This window comes from Nothobranchius furzeri, chromosome 2, assembly GCF_043380555.1.
Source record: "Nothobranchius furzeri strain GRZ-AD chromosome 2, NfurGRZ-RIMD1, whole genome shotgun sequence".
NCBI classification, from domain to species: Eukaryota; Metazoa; Chordata; class Actinopteri; order Cyprinodontiformes; family Nothobranchiidae; genus Nothobranchius; species Nothobranchius furzeri.
The window spans coordinates 1,207,307-1,228,008 of NC_091742.1; the positions used below are offsets into that span (position 1 = coordinate 1,207,307).

General features: G+C 41.1%; 1 protein-coding gene across 2 annotated transcripts; it reads left to right on the forward strand.

The window, feature by feature from the left end:
• Positions 1–1,119: 1,119 nt before the first annotated feature.
• rp1l1b (rp1 like 1b) lies at positions 1,120–19,733 on the forward strand. Of its 2 annotated transcripts, XM_070548766.1 has the most exons (4): positions 1,120–1,451; positions 2,184–2,799; positions 6,075–6,240; positions 6,975–19,733. In XM_070548766.1, the coding sequence occupies exons 2-4, from the start codon at positions 2,311–2,313 to the stop codon at positions 17,591–17,593; spliced, it is 11,274 nt and encodes a 3,757-aa protein (XP_070404867.1). In that variant the 5' UTR covers positions 1,120–1,451; positions 2,184–2,310; the 3' UTR covers positions 17,594–19,733. The 2 variants fall into 2 exon arrangements, with proteins under 2 accessions (XP_070404867.1, XP_054603848.2); XM_054747873.2 differs by having other exon boundaries at positions 1,120–2,799.
• Positions 19,734–20,702: the final 969 nt, after the last annotated feature.

Consider the following 20,702-nt stretch of genomic DNA (forward strand, 5'->3'; position numbering starts at 1 on the left):
GTGTAAGACCTAATTCACTCATGGGTTTCATGGTTTTTTTAGTAGATATTGATGCAAATCAAATTCTGGAAACAATGTTTTGTTGCATTCTAACTTGGCCAATACTATCAGCCAATACTGGCATTAAAATCAAAATGAATGGAATTGTTTTACACTTTTAATGACACAACTTTGCGCATATTACACACCAAACTCTTCAGCTACCCCTCTCTCTCAAAATGTCAAAACAAGACAGATTTGAGGTACAGTTTTTGAGCTATTTGTGTTTGTTTGACACAGCAGGCCTATTTTAATTGAAGTACTTGTCATATTTTTCACAGATAGCGTTTAATGTAACAGAGAGCAGTTTCCTGCTCCTCCGTCCTACTGGCTCATAGTGGAATTACAACTGTCGTAAACAACCCTGCTGCAGCCTGCTGTAACTAGTGCTAACAACGAGCTAATACGAACATGAGCCGACTAATACTAAAATAAACCACAAAGTAAAAAGATTCACACTGTTGGACACAAATATTATTACTTATAAGTCCAGTAGCAACAAATCCAGGTCGCCATCAGTTCGTGATTTTGTAGCATCCTTTAGTTCCCTCAAGTTAGTGTAGGCTGTGCCGATGTCTACTCCGGTTTTAGCTTTTTGCTTCGCCTCCGAGGACATTACTATCTTACTTTTACTTCCAGGCTCCATCTTGATGCTAACAAAAAAGGAAACTTCTTTTGCTTTTTAATGACGATCAGCAAAATGAAAAATAAAAAAACCCACTAGCAAAACAGCTAACAGCCGTAAAACAGATAAAGAGCACCCCCTAGAACACCTACCCGCTCTGCAAACTCTCAAGTGCGGTTTTTGGTCAGCAGAGGGCTGCAGCATGGTGTCAATTATAAAACCGGTCAAGTTTCTAACCCAGCAATCACTGAGATCAATGTTAAAGCTCTAGCTTAAAGTAAAAAAAAATAAAACATAAACTATCTACTGTTACTTTAAAGTTCAGGTATGACTGATAGAAGATGTCAGGTGATGTTAGCTACTTGAAAAAAAAATAGTTTCTTTGTTTTAATGACCAATATATTGTTATTGGTTTTAATCGTTTTATATTGATATATCTAATATCGATTATAAAGACATCCCTGATTTTAACCTAATTTATCATCTGTGCTTAGTGTGTTTAACTACAATCAATAGTTGCTGGTTTGCTACCATAAAGCATTAGTAACATCATACGTAGGACACTCAACAAAGCCGTTCTTTATGAATGCCAGTCAAGTTTAGCCTAATTTACCATTTCCATCTTCCCATTTCAGAGTGGATTGCATCTCTTTAATCAGAGTGAGTTGTCTGTGCCTCTGTGCTTGTAAGGGTGCATTGTTTTGCCTATCCATTGGTAATCCTTACATTTTACTTGCAGACAAAATGGCCGAATGCTATTTTTGTGAAGGACGAGGACAATCTTGAGGTAATGTCCAATTTTGCTTCACATGTAGACTTGTTATTTAAAGTCAAGAGGGGGATGTATTTTCAGTCTTATCCTCATTATCCGTGCCTTCATTCACCGTTTGATCTCCACACCAGCCAGTACACGCTGTAAATAACCGTGTGCTATGTATACCACCTTCAGACATGGCAGATCAGTGCAGGTCGAGGGGAATTTGGCACGGGCTAAACCTTTAGATTAGTATAGTTAGCACTTCTCTTGGATGATTCAGTCACACCAAACTATAAAATGGCTCTACCTTTAAAGAGGCTGTAAATAATGTTCACACTTTTCAAAATAATAGTGCTTAATTTAAAGTTTCTTAGATTTTAGGTCATGCGATATGTGGAACTTATTAGAAATAAATTGAGCTAAATAGGTTTAATTTAGAGTTAAATTAACATAAACTGACTAATCCTGATTACATCACAACGGAGTAAAAGTGATCTGTTTGAGAGGATCTTCATAGACATGCCTTATTTTAGATGATATTTCTGTACTAAAGAAGCTTAGTGAAAAGTAGAAGAAACATGAATACAAAAATACAAAAAGAAGCCTCAGCTGGCTGTTGCGAGGGTGAAAACATGCACGCAAAAATGTATTTTTAGCCCCTTAAAATTTATTTCTTCTTCTTTGGCTAAAAACATACATTTAGAGTTAAAAAATAATAATTTTTTGCAAATTTTCATTATGTATTACCTATTTTTCTTTCAGTGTGGGATGAGTGAGCGTCATGAAGATGAGTGATGATCCACCATCCTGTTAGGCGTCTCTGTTCACCCCATCTCACCTCCCATCCACTTCCTGTTCACCTGACTTTCTAATCCATCACCGTCACAACATGTCTTGCCACAAACAGAACTTCCAGTGCTTCAGCGCTGTAGGAGGACAAGGTTCCCACAAGTCCTGTCCCCCCTTCAAGCACCCCACAGCTAGACTACCCAGAATCCCCCACCACGGCATGGTGGCCCATCATGACCTTTTGGAGGAATGCTGTCTATGTTCCGAGTATCACCATGCCATGGAAGCAAGGGAGAACCACTTGTTGCCTTTCTATCATGCTCACCCACCGTACCACCATCACTGTCCACACCAGTATGTTCCCAGGGGGCCGAGCCGGCCTGAAGAGGGCCACTCACGCAGCGAACACCACCTTCATCACCGCAGATGTAAAAAGAGGGTGGTGCTGGTGAAAAACAGCGACCCTTCATGTAGGAAGGTCATTGTACTCCACCACAGGATCCTGCGCAGCTTTGCTCTTTTTTTGGAGGAAGTCTCTGAGCTCATGCAGTACCACATTAGGAAACTGTACACTCAGGAGGGTCGCAAGGTGAGAGGAAGCAGATTCTGTAGCTGAATGTTAAGTTTTCCTGTTTCCTTATTTTAAAATGTCTTTTATATGTTGGGTTGTTTATTATGTTTATTGTAATTCTAAAATCACATTAGCTTTTTTTTTTAACTAAAAAGCTAAACTAAAAGATCCCTTTGTAGGATTTTGAGGACAATGGCTCATTAAAAACAAATCTATGGTTTCTTAAAGACTTAATTTCACTAATTTTGTCAACACATTTGCAGGAGTGTCTGGTTTAAAAGACACCATGTGAGGTTATATGTGGGAAAAAAAGCTCTGGCACTCCTGATTCAGGAAGTAGAAGTTAGTCGGAGGAGAAAACGGAAGGATCAGGAGTCTTACTTGTAATTATTTCCTGATATTCAAACATCTTGTCTCTGATTGGCTAACAGCAACATGACTGTACCACTGGCAAAAAAAGCAACGTTGATGTTTTACGTCCACAAATAACTCAAGCCTGAAGGAGTCCTGCTTTGTTATGGAGCTGCTAATGCTAACGGTTAGCTTCTACTAGCCAAGATGTGCTCTGCTCTCTCCTGGACGTTAAACCAACTACAGCCTTCCCAGTCATGAGCCAAGATGGGTGAGTCCATGAATGCCGATATTCAGCGTGACGCAGATCTGAGTGGCTTCTTTAATCCCAGCGTTTCTCTGCCTATTTTCTATTGGCAGCTAATGCAGGTAATAGGGGTAGAAGACCATTTGCACATTTGGCCTGTATGCGAGAGTGACCAATCATATTTCCAAAATAACAGTTGAAAAACTGTTTCTCAGTGAACTTGGTCTTTAAAATTTTTTATTTGCAGATCCAGAACAGGTATGATTTAAAAATCATGTGACATTAATTTTATCATCAAACCCAAGAAAGCCTATTTTCCTCCACAAAATTAGAGAAAAAAATTGATGTTTTGTTGATAGATTTAGCATAACTAGAATAATAAACGGAGAAATGAAGGTAGAAGCTCGAACAGCACTGGTGACATTTCAAGAACAATTGCATTTGAAAAATATCATTTTCATCTAGTTTGCACTAAGTAGCTTATTATGATTCAAGTGGGATTTATGTATTTTTAGAGTGTATGAGGGAACAAAATGGGGATATTCCTTCACGTACACATTCAGACTGTGGAGATCTCTCCGAAACCCCATTAATCTTGGTCAAATCAGAGCTATTTTTGAGGAAAGAGAAACAGGTCAATGTTAAAACTCCCCTGCTTTGATACCGTAGGTGTTTCAGAAACGTGTCTTCTGCTGTGGCAATTAATTATCTTCACCTGGAGCTTTGTGTGACCATTCATCTGCCTTTTTTCTGACAGTGGATTTAACATGCAAAACTACACTGTCATCAAAACTGGCTGCACATGAGGGGAATATAAAAACCACTGTGTTTTTCAGCCTGCATTTTTATGACATTTTCTAACTTTCATTAGAGAAAAAATGTGTTAAATGTTAAAAGCAAACTGGGAAAAGAGTGGAAAGAGGTTATTCTTAAGATAGATATTCACATCATGACTGTAAATATATTTGTTGCTTTAATAAACTCGTATTGTTCTCATGTGTTTATACAGTAGTGAAGATAAATGGAGAAACACTTCATCGTGTCCTTGAATAACCTTTGACCTAAGAGGGATCTTGTTTTTAATAATTAATGAGCTGGTAGGGCATTTATTGTCACTCTGCAAACTTTCAAGAGGAAGTTCAACATTTAATACTTGTTTTTTTTTAAAAATACAGTCACTCTGAGTTTCACATGCAAAGTAGTCGTCTAACTCTATTTCCTGCATTAGCCGCTGATAGAAAATAGACGGGCAAATGCTCGGGTCAGAAAAAGCCAGTCCTGTCTACATCACGGGGATATATCAGCATTCATGGACTCACCCACCTTGGCTTGCGGCTGCTAAAAGGTTATTGATTTAACAACCAGGAGAGAGCAGAGCTCGTCTCTGCTAGGAGAAGCTAACCATTAGCATTAGCAACTTCCAAACATGGCAGAACCCATCTTGTGTTATTTATGGAGATAAAACAACATAATTTAAATTTTTACTCAAGACGGAAGTGTGAATGAAGGCGGCGGAAGAGCTGAGATGATAAATTTACATATCATGAATATTAATGAGCAAGACTCATAAATCTGCTTTTCTCCGTACTCCACTCCTCCAGTTTATTTTGACTTCTTAAACATGAGCGCAGTAGTTTGTTTCCATAGAAAACAACTCATACTAAAGACCACAGAGGATTTATTGGAAAAACAGATGAGTCCACAACTGAATAACTTTTGAGGCCACTGTTAATCGTCGTTACCAACAATGGCTACAACTTAGTCCGTTTTACAAATATTGAGATTCATTTTTACGTTAGTAGCTTAGAACCTTCTCTGATTGTTAACCGATCACAAAATCTTGCAATATAGCATTTCAAGATTTCAACAAGCAGAGGTGTGACCAAGTCACTGCTTTGCAAGTCACAAGTAAGTCACAAGTCTTTCTAGTCAAGTCTCGAGTCAAATCCAAGTCGAGTCCAAATTTAATGATGTGAAAGTCCCAAGTCAAGTCCAAGTCCTTAACTTTGAATTTTCAAGTCATAACCAAGTCATCTGTCCAACTTCAATTTAATGACAATGATAATAAATAAATTACAGAAATAAAGCTTCTTAAAGCTTCATTTATTTGCTGAAACAAGCAGAAAGTGCAACTGAAACTGATTATAAACAAAGAGCTGCTGCAGTTAGCAGAACAAGATCACACCCAGAACGAAAAATGACTTATGATTTTTGTCCATGTCGTGCCACTTTTGTGCTAAAATATCAAATATGCTCAAGTCATCATCAGGTCAACAGATGCAAGTCGATTCAAGTCGCAAGTCATTGGCATTCAAGTCCGAGTCAATTCATAAGTCTTTATAGATTTCATCGTCAAGTCAGAAGTCATTAAAATAATGACTCGAGTCTGACTCAAGTCCAAGTCACGTGTCTCAAATCCACACCTCTGGTTAAAAGCACTACCTTAAAAGATGGCGGGTGATGTGCAGGCCTTCAGTGAACAGTAGGTGTTTCATACCGTTAGGTTGACGGTTAAAATTCCCTGAAGAAACTTTAAATCTTTGTGTTTGCTTGTTTATATTTTGTTTCTTTGTAAGAATGGACAAACATGTTTTGTTTCTCTTCACCTTATCCGTTTGTAACATTTTGTAAAGACTTAAGTGTAGACGGAAATGAATGAATTCACAGATTAATGGTGTCTTTCTTCTTCTTTCAGATTGACAGTGTTCCGAGTCTTTTGCAGTGTCTGGGTGTTCTTGTTTGTGTCGGACGGGAGCCCACTCACCCTTCCATCATTGAGAACTTTGAGAAAAGATCAGATGACAAACTTCCAGGGATGAGTCCGAAGCCACACTCCACCAGATGTACTAATGGACATGAAAGTAAGGGAAACAGTTTGGTCACTTCTGACATAATATCCTGATCCAATATTTCATGACATCAGGACATCAAAAGCTCGGTTTTTCTTCGTCATTTTTGTATTTATTAGAAGTTAAATCTTAAAGACCAAGTTCACTCATTTTTTATCAACACATTTACTGTGGGCTCTGGTATGAATGCCATGTTAGTTGATCTTCTGTTTCAGGAAGAGCATAGTTGAGCTTCAGACGACAGGTTTTGGAGTAACTGAATATCTCGTCTCTGATTGGCTAACAACAATGCGACTCTTCTGCTGCTTCCATTTGCTCTTCAACGTTGATGTCTTATCTCCACAAATAACAGAAGCCTGAAGGAGATCTGCCGTGTGGTGTTGTTGCTAATGCTAATGTTTAACTTCTTCTAGCCGAGACGTTCTCTGCAGTTTCCTGGACACTAAATAAACAACAGCCTTCCTCGTCGTGAGCCAATATGGGTGAATCCATGAATGCTAATTTTCGGTGTGACATAGATCTGTGTGGCTTTTCTAATCCAAGCGTTTCCTCATCGATTTTCTATCAGCAGCTAATGCAGAAAATAAGGTTGAAGACTATTTTCACGTGTGTGATTGATCGTTTTTATAAAATAGCAAGTAAAAAACTGTTCATCGTTCTGTCTACCTGCATTCATTAATTGATTAAACTTACATCCTTGATTGTGTTTTTCTGTCTCCTTTTTATGGCTGGTTGATGAATCCAAGAAGATAAAACAAGCATCATCTCTTCAAATGTGGAATCTTACAGCAGGTCTACCCAGAAAGCAGCACCATCTGACACGTCTGGACCGGATGGAACTAACTCACCAGACCTCGGTGCTTCCTGCCCACCCACTGACAAAAGCGTAAAAGAGGATGACATAGAAAAACTGGTTCGTGTCAACAAAGATGGCAGCTTGACCATGGAGATGAAAGTTCGCTTCAGATTACAAAATGACCAAACGTTGCATTGGTCCACAAAAGTAAGAAAGACAAAGAGTGGGACTTGTGATTACACCCAAGGACATAATAATAGTGATTTTGCACAGGTTTGTGATGTAAGCTGTTCAGAATCAGAGAACATTTCTGCTGAGGATGCTTGTTTTCCTCAGCACCACCAAGGACACATAGAGGAGCCTCACTGTGCTCACTGCTGCAGTCACTGTCAGGATTATGACCTCTGGAAACCAGGAACACGCGGTACAAGTCGCTGCATTCAAAGCTCCAGCTCAAGTGCATCTTCTCTCACTGTGGTTTCTAGAAAAACTGTTGTAGAAAGGCAGACAGTGTCTAGATCGAGTGAAGATCTCACAGAGGAAATAGTGGAGAGAGAAACTTGTGTAACACAGAGCATCAAGGCAGCTGAAACTGTGGAGTTTTGCACTATGAGGAGTGAGAGTTGCTCACCAAATTCCAACATGCCATCACCTAAACTGAACAACGATGAGGCTGCTGGTATGTCCGGCTGTCAAGATGACGTTCTGAAAGTTAAATCTGATCAGGAACAAGAAGAATCTGTAGAAGATGAAGTAAAAAAGGATGGTTCGCTAACAGCTTCTAGAGCATCTTCTCAAGATAGTGACACAAAAACAAAAGTTGCACCAGGAAGTGAAATGTTGGATATTTCAAGCTCCACGGATAAAAGATCCACTGCTTCTGGACACACAAGGAAGCCAAAATTGTCAAAGCCCTCACTCACCTGTCACTGTGGAGTTTCTGCAGGTTGTCAGGATGAAACAAAAGTAAACATCATGACTCAAACTAAAGAGCAAGAGGAGCTACAAGAGCAAACTAGTGCCATCGCTGTGGGATCAAATGCATTTGAGGAAATGCAGAACACAGACCACAAAGAAGAGAGAAGAGGATCCAAAAGTGCCATGTCAGATCATCCAAATGCCTCAGCGAGATGCAACTCGGATGCTTTAGGAGTTGAATCTGAAGATGAAGAGGCAGGAAAGAGACCATCCAGCAGCACATCTGTGAAATCTGTAAAGTCTGATTCATTGCCTGACCATTGCAAGCCAGAAAGAGTTTCATCCAAAGCCTCTATCAAATCAAAAGAGTCAAGAGGATTGCGTACCACAGGTGAAGAACAAGCTGAGGAGGAGTTAGAGCAGAGGACGCCAAGCGTGATGTCGGTTGCATCAAATGTGTCGGCTGAGTTAAAACATCTTGAGGCAAATGAAGAGGAAACCACTCAGCTCTCAGCTGATGAAGCAGAGCCAAGAGCAAAAAGCACCAAATCAGAAAAGTCCGATGTTTCTGGGAGGTCGCGATCTTCTGAAGTAACAGCTGCTGAAAGTGACACCTCAAAGAATATAAGACCACAAAGCACCATGTCAGTCAAATCCACAAGATCTGTCCAGGCAAATGTCTCCCCAGAATCCAGCGAATTTAAAACAACAGATGTGTCAAATAAAGGAAGTCAAGACAATACGGAGGATGGAAACGATGGAGAGCAAAGTGAGGAAGAAACAGGCGAGATACCAGAGACCTCTGAAGTCAGATCATCTAGTGGCGTGTCCATCAAATCAGACCAAAGAGCAGAAAGTGTCATATCAGTCAAATCAAACACCTCAGCAGTGTCTACTAAGTCCAAAGCTTGTGAAGACGGTGATGAGCAACAGGAAACTGCCGGTAGAGCCAGTTGCATGTCAGATAAATCTATCAGGTCCGTGAGTTCGGTAAGATCGAGTCAGTCGAACTGCTGTGACAAGTCAGAGAGAGAAAACTGTACAGAGACCTGTTCAGCTCCCAAATCAGAAACCGGGAGGAGATCAGCGAGCTCACTGTCAGACAAATCAAACAGAACAGAATGCTCTGCTCAAGAGCCAGATGTTGGAGAAAATCAGGAGTTAAAATCTGAAAAGAGAGCAACAAGCAGCGCATCAGTCAAGTCACATTCAGAGAGTAAGTCAGCAAAATCACATAATTCCACTAAATCCAACAAGTCAAAGGTTTCTTCAAACAAACGTCCAGACGAGGAAGAGAGAGCTTCGAGTGCACTGTCTGCAAAAACCGACATGTCCGCTTATTCTGCGAAATCTTCTAAGTCAAAATGTTCTGATGTTACTTTTCAAGAGAAAAGCTCGAAGAGCCCCGATGAAAGAAGTCAGACGGAGAACCTGGAGGGAAGGTTACCAAGCAGCATGTCTGCTAAAACAGTCCAGTCACGTGTTTCTGAGAGATCCACAAATTCTGCAGAAAGACCACAGAGCGTTTCTTCAACCAAAACCGAAAAGTCGTTCATTTCGATCAAATCCGTCAAATCAAATGTTTCTGGAGCTGCAGCTGGATTTCCTGATGAAGAGGACAGTGCAGGTGAATCTCGAGAGAGATCCCAAAGTGCACAGTCGGCCAAAAACATTCAGTCTGTTGCAACTGCCAAATCTGCAAAGTCAATCAAACATCCAGGAGATGAAAGCATGTCTAATCGTGAGGCGAGAGCTTCAAGTAAAATGTCAGCCAAGTCAGGAAAATCAACTAAATCAAATGTATCAGCAGCATCTAAAAAACCAGCGGGTGTTGGAGTTTGTTCGGAGGAGGAAGGAGACAATGGAGACAGAAATCTGAGACCAATTTCATCTCAGTCACTTGATTCAAATATTTCTACTAGAACAAATCAAACAAATTGTTCAGATGATGATTCAGTGGAAGAAGTCACAGAGGATGAGAGAGAGCATGTGGAGGAAAGACCACCCAGCAGCATCTCCGTTAAGTCGTCCATTTCAGAAATGTCTATAAGATCTGTAGAGAGAATGCCGAGTGCTTTGTCAACTAAATCAGTCATATCTAATATTTCTGAAGTTCAGTCGAGCAGTAATGTAGAGGAAAGGCATGAGCGACCACAGAGCGCACTTTCAAACAAAACTGCAAAATCCACCATTTCTACTGAATCGAGAGGAATGGTTGATCCAGCACAGGAAAATGGTTTTGATGATGAGGGACATGTGGAAAGAGCACCAGAGGACAGGGGAGAAAAGTCCATGTCTCCTCAATCAGTTGAGTCAAACGTGTCTGCAAAATCCACTAAATCTAGATGTTCCACCAATGTTTTTGTAAAAGAACGCTCAAACGTCTCTCATGAAGACAAAGAGACAAATGCAGGGAGAGGACCGAGCAGCATGTCAACCAGATCGGTCGAGTCAAGCGTGTCGGAAACCTCTGCAAAGAGAACATCTGGTGCTTTGTCAGTTAAATCAGTCAAATCAGATGTTTCTGAGCTTCAGTCTAAAGCTACTGATGAAGGAGATGGTACAGATGAAACAATCCAAAGTGCACTTTCAGCTAAAATGGTCCAATCTACAACGTCTATGGGGTTAAAAGAGCATGACGGCCCGGCAATGGAAAGCATCTGTGGAGGCGAGGAACGAGAAGACCGAAGTCCAAGCATTATGTCTGCCAAATCTGCAAGATCTGCAAAGTCGAGTGTTTCTACGTTTTCTCAGAATTCAGAAGTTTCTGTTGCTTCTTGCAAGCCCACAGGTGAAAATGTTAATGAAGAACCCCAAGACGAAGGAGACATTGAAACCCAATCGATGAGCTCCATGTCTATCCATTCCATGAGATCAACTAGGTCCAAGTGTTCAGTCGAGGCTCCAGTTGATGAAAACATTGACAGACCCAAGTCACACGCATCAGCTGGAGCTCATTCAGATACTAACCCTCTGGAAGGGAGAACTGATGACAGAGGTCCTCAGGACAGACCGGAGAGTGCGCTTTCTGCTAAATCGAATGGATCAAAAGTTTCGGTAGCTCAAACAGAAGAAAGCGCGTATGATTCTGATCTTCAGGAAAGATCTGCAAGCTCTCAGACGATCAAGTCCAGCATTTCAGCCAGATCAAAAAAGTCCAAATGCTCTGATGCTGCCCAAATCTCAGACCGTTCCAGAGAAAATTCCAACCAAGAACAAACCGAAGGAAGAGCTGCAAGTTGTGCATCAGTCAAAACAAGTTTGTCTAACGTGTCTGAAAGATCCTGCAAGTCTCAAGTTTCTGGTACTGTAATCAAAGACGTGGATGAACAAAGCACAGAGAGAGCCCCTAGCACTTTTTCTGCTAAATCGACAAGATCAGTGTCAGGCAAATCGTCTCGCTCAGCTAAATCTGTGAAATCAGAAGTGTCAAAGGTCAGTGATGTTCCTACTGAAGAAGCAAGAGCAGCGAGTACTGTGTCTGCAAAGTCAAATGTCTCAGCACAGTCACAGGCATCAACACGTACTATTTCATGTGAAGAAAGTGCAAAAGAAGAAAGCTACGTTTGTTTGTCAGATTGCTCTGCAAACAAGTCAGCAGAGCAAGTCTCAAGGTCAAAGTCAGCAACGTCCAACAGTTCCAGAAAATCTGAAAACATTACTCAGGGTTTCGCTGAAGAACACACTGAGGAGTGTTCAGATGCATTTAATGCTTCACGCGAAGATCAACGTAAGAATGTGAACCGCACATCAAGTCGTTCCTCCAGCAAATCTACAAAACCTGAGCATTCAAATGCCACAGGAGGCTCAAAAAGATCCGGAAACTTGGAGGTTTCTCGTGAAATAAAAGCCAATGTGACGGGTGAAAACTCAGACGGTGATGCTGGGATAGGAACTTTAAGCCCAGTGTCTGTGAGGTCGGTGAAGACAAATGTTACATCCATTTCTAGAAAGTCAAAAGCTTCAAACCGTTCTAGCAGATCAGGAAATTCAAAAGTTTCTGAACAGACAGTCAGAGAGGAAGATCAAACACAAAGGACTGAGAGTGTGTTGTCAGTTAGGTCAAACACTCCCTCTAGCACCAACAGGTCTGGATGTGCACTTAGAGAGAAACTCAAAAACGAAGAAGATACCAGTTCACTTTGTGCCGTGTCGACCAAATCATCAAATGATGGAAAAACTGAAGAAGCATCTGAGAGAAGACAAAAAATTATGTCGATTAAATCAGACGTGTCTGTGAAGTCCAAAAAAGAAGAAACAACGCTTAACCCTGTTTCAATCCAGTCGGATCTGTCTGACGCAGTCAGCAGATCAGAGGTGCCCGCTGTGACCGTAGAGGAAAGTGGTGACAGGTCACCTGCAACCATGTCGTCCAAGTCCAAAGTTTCAGGACATTCAAAAAGGTCAAAAACATCTGAGATGCAAATGAAAAAAGGTGATGCAAAGTCTCAAAGTTCTTTAAGTGTGCACTCACATCTGTCTGTTAAATCCAAGAAATCCAGAGGCACCGAAGTCTCTTCTAAAAATGCCAGTGAGGTTGTGGGTACTTCTGGTAAGAGTACGGCCCGTTTGTGGGACAAACAAGATTCAACTGATAAAGGAAGCTGTAAGACAGAAAGTCGAGGGACAGAGGAAACAGATGCCGAGGTTACCGTTGCAAATTTCACAACTTCTCAAAGTGCAACACAACCAGTCGTCTCTCGTGCAGAGTCAAGTGAGAGTGACTTGTCACAAACTCTGTCCAGTTCAGACATTATCAAAGAAATCTGTGAGAGTTCTGCGCCTGAGGAGAATAAACTGAATACGTCAAAAATGAAAGTAAATGAAACCGCAGACAGTTGTGGGAGGGTCACGGATAAAAGCCACAAAAGCAGCAAGTCTGAGGAAAAGAACAAGGAAGCAGATGACTTTGATCTGGTCCCATCCACCCTACCCAACGCATCCCCTACTGAGGTGGTGAACGAATGGCTGAAAACATTACCAGAGGAGCAAGATATCTATGAAATTGATGAACTTCATGAAACCTGTGATGACTTAAAAAGTAGTTCTGAAGCAGAAGAAGGCAACAGAGCTGAGGGTAACAACAAGGTTGGCCAGGAAGGTGAAGATTCAGAAAGAAAAGATGAGGAAAATGGGAATGATGTCCATAGCAACGGTTGTCAAGCAACAACTGAGGAAACAAATGAAGACAACTCTTCTTCTCAACGAGAAGATGACTCTAAGATGATCAACTCTTCCATACAAGTTATGAAAGTACTTTTAAATCCTAAACTTGACAGATGCAGCAGTTTACCAGAAGTCTCTCAGGTATATGGACGAAAGCTGAGCTCCTCAGCTAAATGTCTTCTGGACTGCCTTGTGAAGTTGCAGTTAATCGACCATGAACCTAAAAATGTAAATGAGAAGGATAAAAGATACCAAGACCTAATGAGGATCCTTCAGTCTCTTTGGCTTTCTGATCCTCCAGCGAATGAACAAGTGCTAACTACGACTGATCACCATTCTGTTGATGAAGAGTACAATCACACATCATCGTCTGGCGTGGACGTCAACAGTGGCTCCACGGGATCTGGGAAGAGCAGTGATGGCGTAAAAGGTAATGACGATGCAACCGCTAAGCAAGCCGAAAAGGACACAGAGGTCCCATGGCGACTGGAGGGAGAAGAAAAGCAAGAGGATGATGATCCAAAAACAGATGAAACATTTAGAAGCAATGATAGCCCCAAAGAACCACCTGAAACGCCCTCATCCACAATCAAGAGTTCAGGAGACTCCAGCAGTACCGGCAAAAAATGTACAGAAGATGCTGAAACGGAAAGTCAAGAGGACACCAGAGGTCAATATCCCACCTTTAGCCAAGAAACGCAGCTAGCCAAAAAGCAGTGTCATGATCCTGATCCCGTTTGGGTGCTGACCTTACTAACAAAAATAGAAAAGCAGTTCATGGCTCACTACAGCAGCGCAATGGAGGAGTTTAAAGTTCGGTGGAATTTGGAAGATAGTGATCAGCTGGACATGATGATAAATGAGCTGAAAACCGAGTTTCACCAGAAACTCCAAACAAGCATCGACAGAGAAGTCAGGAAAATTCAAAACCAAGTGGGATTACCAAGACCCCCCAAAGAAACAAGGACCCGATCGTCAATGATGCAAACGGAAGAGAGAAGACGGAGGCTAAAGATCAGGGTCCAACCATCAGCGGGCTCACAAGTAGAAAAAAGTGATGATTCAGCAACAGATACGTCTTACAGCGACCAGCGCAGTGAAAACATCGATGAACACTGTCCCTGTGAAACATGCTTAAAGAAGAAAACGTCCTCCATGCCCGGTCCCTCAGCACAAATGGAAAGCATCACACCTGCTGTCATGGATTATGACCTGAAAAGGATTCTTCTCATGAAGAGCAAAGTTTCAGCTGATGCCAAACCATGTCAAAGTGAAAACAAAGATACGGAAGCACTTCTTGTGGTGGAAGAAGTAGAAGATGACAAAACAGACAGAAGCACTGAAGAATCCTTGGCGACGGCAGCAGATTATGCTGACCACGATGTGGTTGAGCTGGATGAACAGGAACCCACGGAGCAGACAAAAGAAAGTGGAGAAGCTGATGAAAAGATTTCAGAAGAAGACACTGACAGTTCAGTCACATCAGGTGGACAATTCAAAACAGAAACCAATGAAGATCAGGAACTGGAAGACCAGTCCGAAGGTACGACAGAAAAAGAGTTTGAGAATGAAAACGAGCCCGACAAATCGGGACAAGTTGGAACGACAAGAAAAACATCAGGTGATGAATTGCTTAAAGAACCCAGTATGGCTCTGAGCAATGAAGAATCAAAAGAGGAAGCTGTTAGTAAAGAAGAGAAGACCCACTGGTCCACAGTAAAAAAGAAGGAGCTGTCGTCAGTATGGATGATTTCAAAGATGAAAAGATCAGTGATGCAATCAGAAACCAATGGCACCGCCATTGTTAATGAAACGGAAAACAAGGCACGAGAAGAAGCAGAAACCAAATCTGCAGATCTGAATGAAGACGAGTCCGACGAAGAGAAAGCTGAAGATGCCGTGTTGGAAAGGGATGTAGCAGCAGACACTGACGACAACAAAGCCGATGAAACAGCAGAAAGTGAAGAAGCAGCAGCAGAAACGTCCTCACTCGTAACAAGTGATGCATCAGAAGAAGACGAGGCTGATCAAACATCTCTAAGTGGCCGGGAATCTGATGCTGATGCTGTGGAGGAGAACGATAAAGTCAGTGAAGATGACGCTGCAGAAGATTTAGAGACCACCTCCAATCAAGGAGAGACTACGAATGAGAAGGGTGACACCAGTCACGAACTTTCAACGGAACTACCTGGAGAAGAGAATGAAGATGAGCCTGTTGCTGGGATGGAGATTGAAGATCTGAGTACAAATCACAGCAACACCGTCGCAGCAGAAGGTGGAAACATGGAAGAAAGCACTTTAGCAGCCACAGAGAAGGTCTCTCCTATTAGTGGAGATGAATCCTCAGATGAAGACAATGATTCAGCAATTGACTCATCAAGAGAACAAGGTGCAGTGAAAACAAGTAAAGTCTCAGGGGAAGATAAATCAGAGGATGATGCCACCAACACTGAAGGTCCTGATGTGGCTACCAGCACTGATCATGAACCTGATGATGAGGATGTTGAAGAAGGAGAAAATGTTAATCCAGGAGAGGAAACTGGAGTTCAAAGTGAAACGGATGCTGCTGAAAATCCTGCAAGCTCTTTAGAAGATGAGACAACCGATGCATCAGAGACCTCTGTAGGAGCTACAAGTGAACGTTATTCTGAAAATGATGCCACAGATGAAGAGAAGCTCCCTGCCATCAGTGCAGATGAGTCTTCAGATGAAAAGAATGATTCAGTCATGGCTGATGAATCATCAAAACAACCAGAAGAAGATTCAACAGCTAGAAATGCTGTGACCGAAGGGGATGAACCTCAGGATGAAGCTCTGGATCAAATTCAGAAAGAAGACACTGAAAAAATGATGGTGGATGATGGAAATGAACTCAGGAGTGTCTCTGAAGAGGATTCCGGAGGCGAGGAGGATGAAACTGCTGCAGAGAATGATGTTCTGAGTAGTGAACTGTCAACTCAGCATGATGACAAAGACACCAAAGAAGGAGAAACCAGAGCTGAGGAGGAGCATGCAGAAGAAAACAGTTTGACAACCAAAAGTGAAGAGTCTGAAGAAGACGAAGCTGGAGATGATGAAGAAGAGGAAGATGACCTTGAAGATGAACCTATTTCTGAAAAACATAAGCCTAATCTGGCAGTTATAAATGAAAAAGAAGAAGAGACTGATGGAGATACAACTGAACGTGAGTCTGACTCAGGAGACGAGACCGCCGAAGAACGTTGTGTCAAAACCACTGAAGCTAAGGAGACTACTGATGACAGAGAGGGAGGTTCTGGAGGAGGTACGGATGCTCTCTCAGGTGAAGAAACTTCAACTGCAGACTCGAAACAGGAGACCGAGAAAGTCTCGAATGAAAGTGAGGAGGAGCAGGATGAAACAACATCTGGAGAAGAAAAAGAAACCGAATCTGTGAGCGAAGAAAACGCCAAAGCCATGAGGGACAAGACGTCAGAAGACGTGAGTGAAAACTCTTCATCGGATGGGGAGCAATCTGTGGAAAAGTTAAGAGCACGGCAAAGCACGGGACAAGAAGATACATCAAATGTGAAAAATGAAGATTCTGGAGACCAATCTGAATGTGAGACGGTAGATGAGACAGGCCAGGAAGCTACGGAAGACCAAGAGACTGGAAGTGAAGCAGAAGATGGAGTTAGATCAGCTGAGGAGCTTGATGAGAAAGAATGTTCAGAACAAAACGATGAGGAAAGCGACACATCGAACAATGATGGATCAGTAGAGAGCAAAACTCCTGGAGATGAATCAGATGAAGACGAAGGTGGAAGGGAGTCTGAATCCAAATGTGATGCAGACATTGTGACAAGTCAAAATGAGACGGAAGCCCGGGAAATTGCCGAGGAAGAGTCTAGTGAACTGGATGTGGAAGGCAGTGAGATTCCAATAAGTGATGTTGGAGAAAAAATCCCAGAGCAGGTTGGAACAGGTGGGGAGGAGTTCACGGACGGTGCAGAAGATGAAGCTGTACAAGATGAGGAGCATCAGCTTAGGGGAGATCAGGATGCAGATACCGTGAGTAAACCCGAGTCTGTTTCTGATACAGTCAAACACATAGGAGAAGAAGACTCGACTGATGTTCATCAGGAAAACAGCAGAAGCTGTGAGACTGACCAAGAAAAAGCTAAAGACTCTGAAAAAGAAGACGAGGAAACAAAGAAGCCCGACGAAGACTGGAATGGAAACCAGGGAGAGTCGGCTGATGGAGAAGATGAAGCCGAGGAAGACTCGGATGAACCTGAGGATGAATCTGATGACTGTTGTCAGCCTTTCACTATAAACACAGCAGGCAGTTGTGATGCGTTTCAGAAAGCAGCCAAACAAACAACGCTAATGCCTCTAGAGCCGTTGGAAAAAGAGAGTGTTGAATCAGAGGACGGCGCTTACGCCGACGTGGAAGATTCTGAGACCGAGATAAACAGCCAAGAGGACGCTCTAAGCCGCGAGTCGAAGAGTTTGAACGAGAGTTGACTTTGGAAACATCTAAGGACTTTGTTACAAAACTCAAATGTGGCTCTGCCGAGTTGATGCTGCAGGTCGAGGTAAATCTGAACTCTAAGCACAGTAACAATTAGTTTATAATAAACAAGAACCAAACTATTTACCTGCACTTTGTTAAGCTTAAACCACACAGCTGCTCATGCACTCGTATGACGATACAAAATCTGAAATACTTGAATGTACTATGTACTTGATGTAGAAATGTAGCGATACTTCCGCGTTGCACAATTAGCGTGATTACGGCTGTGATAAACTCCGTATGTAGAACAGATTTAACTCACGGCTGTTATAATAAACACTTACATGCACAGAAACTACACTGTAAAAAATAAAATGTTGAATTTACTTAACCAAGTTACCTCGTTGCTTAGGTGTAAAGAGTACCATACATTTAATTTTAACTAGGGGTGGGAATTTAACATGTTGATTACGATAAATTAATTAGAAAAATAAAGTGTTAAAAATGTTCCTCTTCGAGCCCGAGCGTCCCCCAATTGGGAGCCGGAAAGTTTTGCATCACAATTCATACAGTTTAAAGTTGCAGTGTGTAGTTTCCAGCCACTAGAGGGCAGTACATAGACGCATTTTAGGGGAGTTTTACACCACATCTTCCTGACTGTTGCTAGTTTAAAAAACATTACAATAAATATTACCTGTGGAGCAGAAAGAATGCAACCTTGGTGTGACTCCTCAGACTTTGATGGTTCTTCAGGTAATTCTATAAGAGAATGCAATCCAATTGTTGTTTTCAGGTGCTGTACTTTCCGGAACTGCTTGGGGCTTGCGCCTGCCGATGACATCATCATACTATGACAATACCATTCAGCCAAATTATATTGCATCTCTTTTTCAAATCCGTTCTTTTATGTATGTTTAGGAAAAAGTTTTGCAATTTTGTTATTAAATTCCTGTGTCTTACTACCAAAATGTTTTTGAACGAGGTAACGTTACTTCCAAAAGTTGTATTTTCAGCCAATGATCTGTTGTGATGTCATCAACAGGCGCAGGACCCCAAGCTGGTCAGAAGGAAGCATGGCGCCCCCCAAAGATGCTAGACCCGCACCATATTTACTTTAGACTTGATTTGTTTGGTTAAATGGTAAGAAGCCGCCAATGTTTTTTAACAACTGGCCATCGCTTTATTTATTTCCAACAACGTTTTGATGAATATTTTCAGTGACTAAAGTTAAAAACTATTGATTGTCTCTTTAATAAATGCCGTCAAGCTGCACCTCTGACAAGCATAGTGGCAGCATTCATCCTGTAACTCTCAGCAGAACTTCTCCTTGAACTCTACACTACACCTCTATATATATTAGCAGTGCTCTGCTGCCACCTAGTGTTCAGTTCAGTTCCCAACATTTACAATGTTCCATGTTTGTTTACACTTCATCAATAACACATACACTAATATTTACACTTCCCAACAAATCCCACAATGGTTACCTTTATAATAAGACCAACGTAAACAAATAGATCTTGTAATTACAGAAATACACTCATTTAACTGTGGGTGGGCCATTTGTGCCTCACTGATGTAATTTTTAATTTGAAAAAAAAAAATTTGCTTGAGCGCAAATAGTTTTGAATAATAAAAATTTGATTAATCAAGATTAATTAATTACAAAACCTCTAATTAATTAGATTAATTTTTAATCAGTCCCACCCCTAGTTTTAACATGGCTATGCATATTACTAACTATATTAAGTGGAACCAACTGGCATAACTTGGTTAAGTAAATTTAACATTTTATTTCTTGAACCATTGTTGCTGCTCATTTTAAGTAGGAACATATATATATTTTATTTAATACAGAATGTTTTGACCTTATATCAGTATTAAATTAAAAAGAAGCTTGATTTTTGGAAGTTTATGACACAGTTGTGTAGTAAATAGAAGAAAAAACTAAGTTGGATGATAAAAATGTTGTCTTTTCAGATCCTTCAGATAACCAAATAATAGCAGACAGCTTTTCGTGACACGAAAAACCCCATAATGTTCTGTTTTAGCTGGTTCAGCTGTTTCTTTTGGGATGTTATCATCTGTAATCCAAACTTGCTTTTACTGAATGTCATTCTCATATTGTCTCTACAAATAAAGTTTAATAAAGCCACATTTGTCATTAATTCATTATTCCCCACCTAAAATTGTTAAATCATTAAAAGTGTTAGCACTCCATATTGAACACAATCTGAGATGTCGCTTTATGATCAACGCTAAAAATACCATAAAAAATAAACGTTTGTCTGCTCACTTGAGCAATTTTTTGATCAAATTTCCAAACTATATCCCAGCTGTTTTACTTAGGGAGGTACAGAAGGGCGAGTCGGAGGACATCAGACTTTCCTTAGAGGGTTCCTTCTTTGTCTTTTTATGGTGAGCGCCAGACAGAGTTGATGTATGTGCCTCTCAGAGTTTCCCTTTCCAGTCTCCTGTGCTCATGTGACACAGGTAATTGGTGTCACAGTGACTGACTGTGTAACTCAAGTAAAACCCAGTGCCTCTCTGTGCGTGGGCTGCATGGAAGCAACAGGACCCCTGCAGGGACCGCTGGCTTGAATCTTTTAAAATTGTTTTATTTAATTCTAAGATGCAAATTAAACAATAACATTAAAACATCTTCACTTTGAGCAAATTTAGGCTTTTTTAAATCTGTTTACCTTCAGCTTCATGTCAAGTATTTTTTTGTTAATTATGTTTAAAACATTTTTTCAAGACAAACACAAAATTTGTAGTTGGGTTTTTATTTTTTTCTGCCCCCTAGTGGCCAAATGTGTAAACTCTGCTTCCTCTTACCCAATGTTTACCAAATCCCTTCCCATACAGTGGTGTCTCCAGGAGCATTTCACAAAGGGGGCCAGTGAAAACTTTGTGGTGGCCCACCTAACTGGTCCCTGTGGTAACTCTGGCAGAGTTTAGCCAGTGGCTGTGAATAATTTTTCATTAAAAACCAACACATTTACCTTAGATTGAGAAACACAAACATTTCAGAAAATCTTACACAGAATTTTCAGTTATTGTTCAAACTTTTATTGCGTTCAATTTTAAAAAATGTTTAATTTGCCCATTCGCGATTTA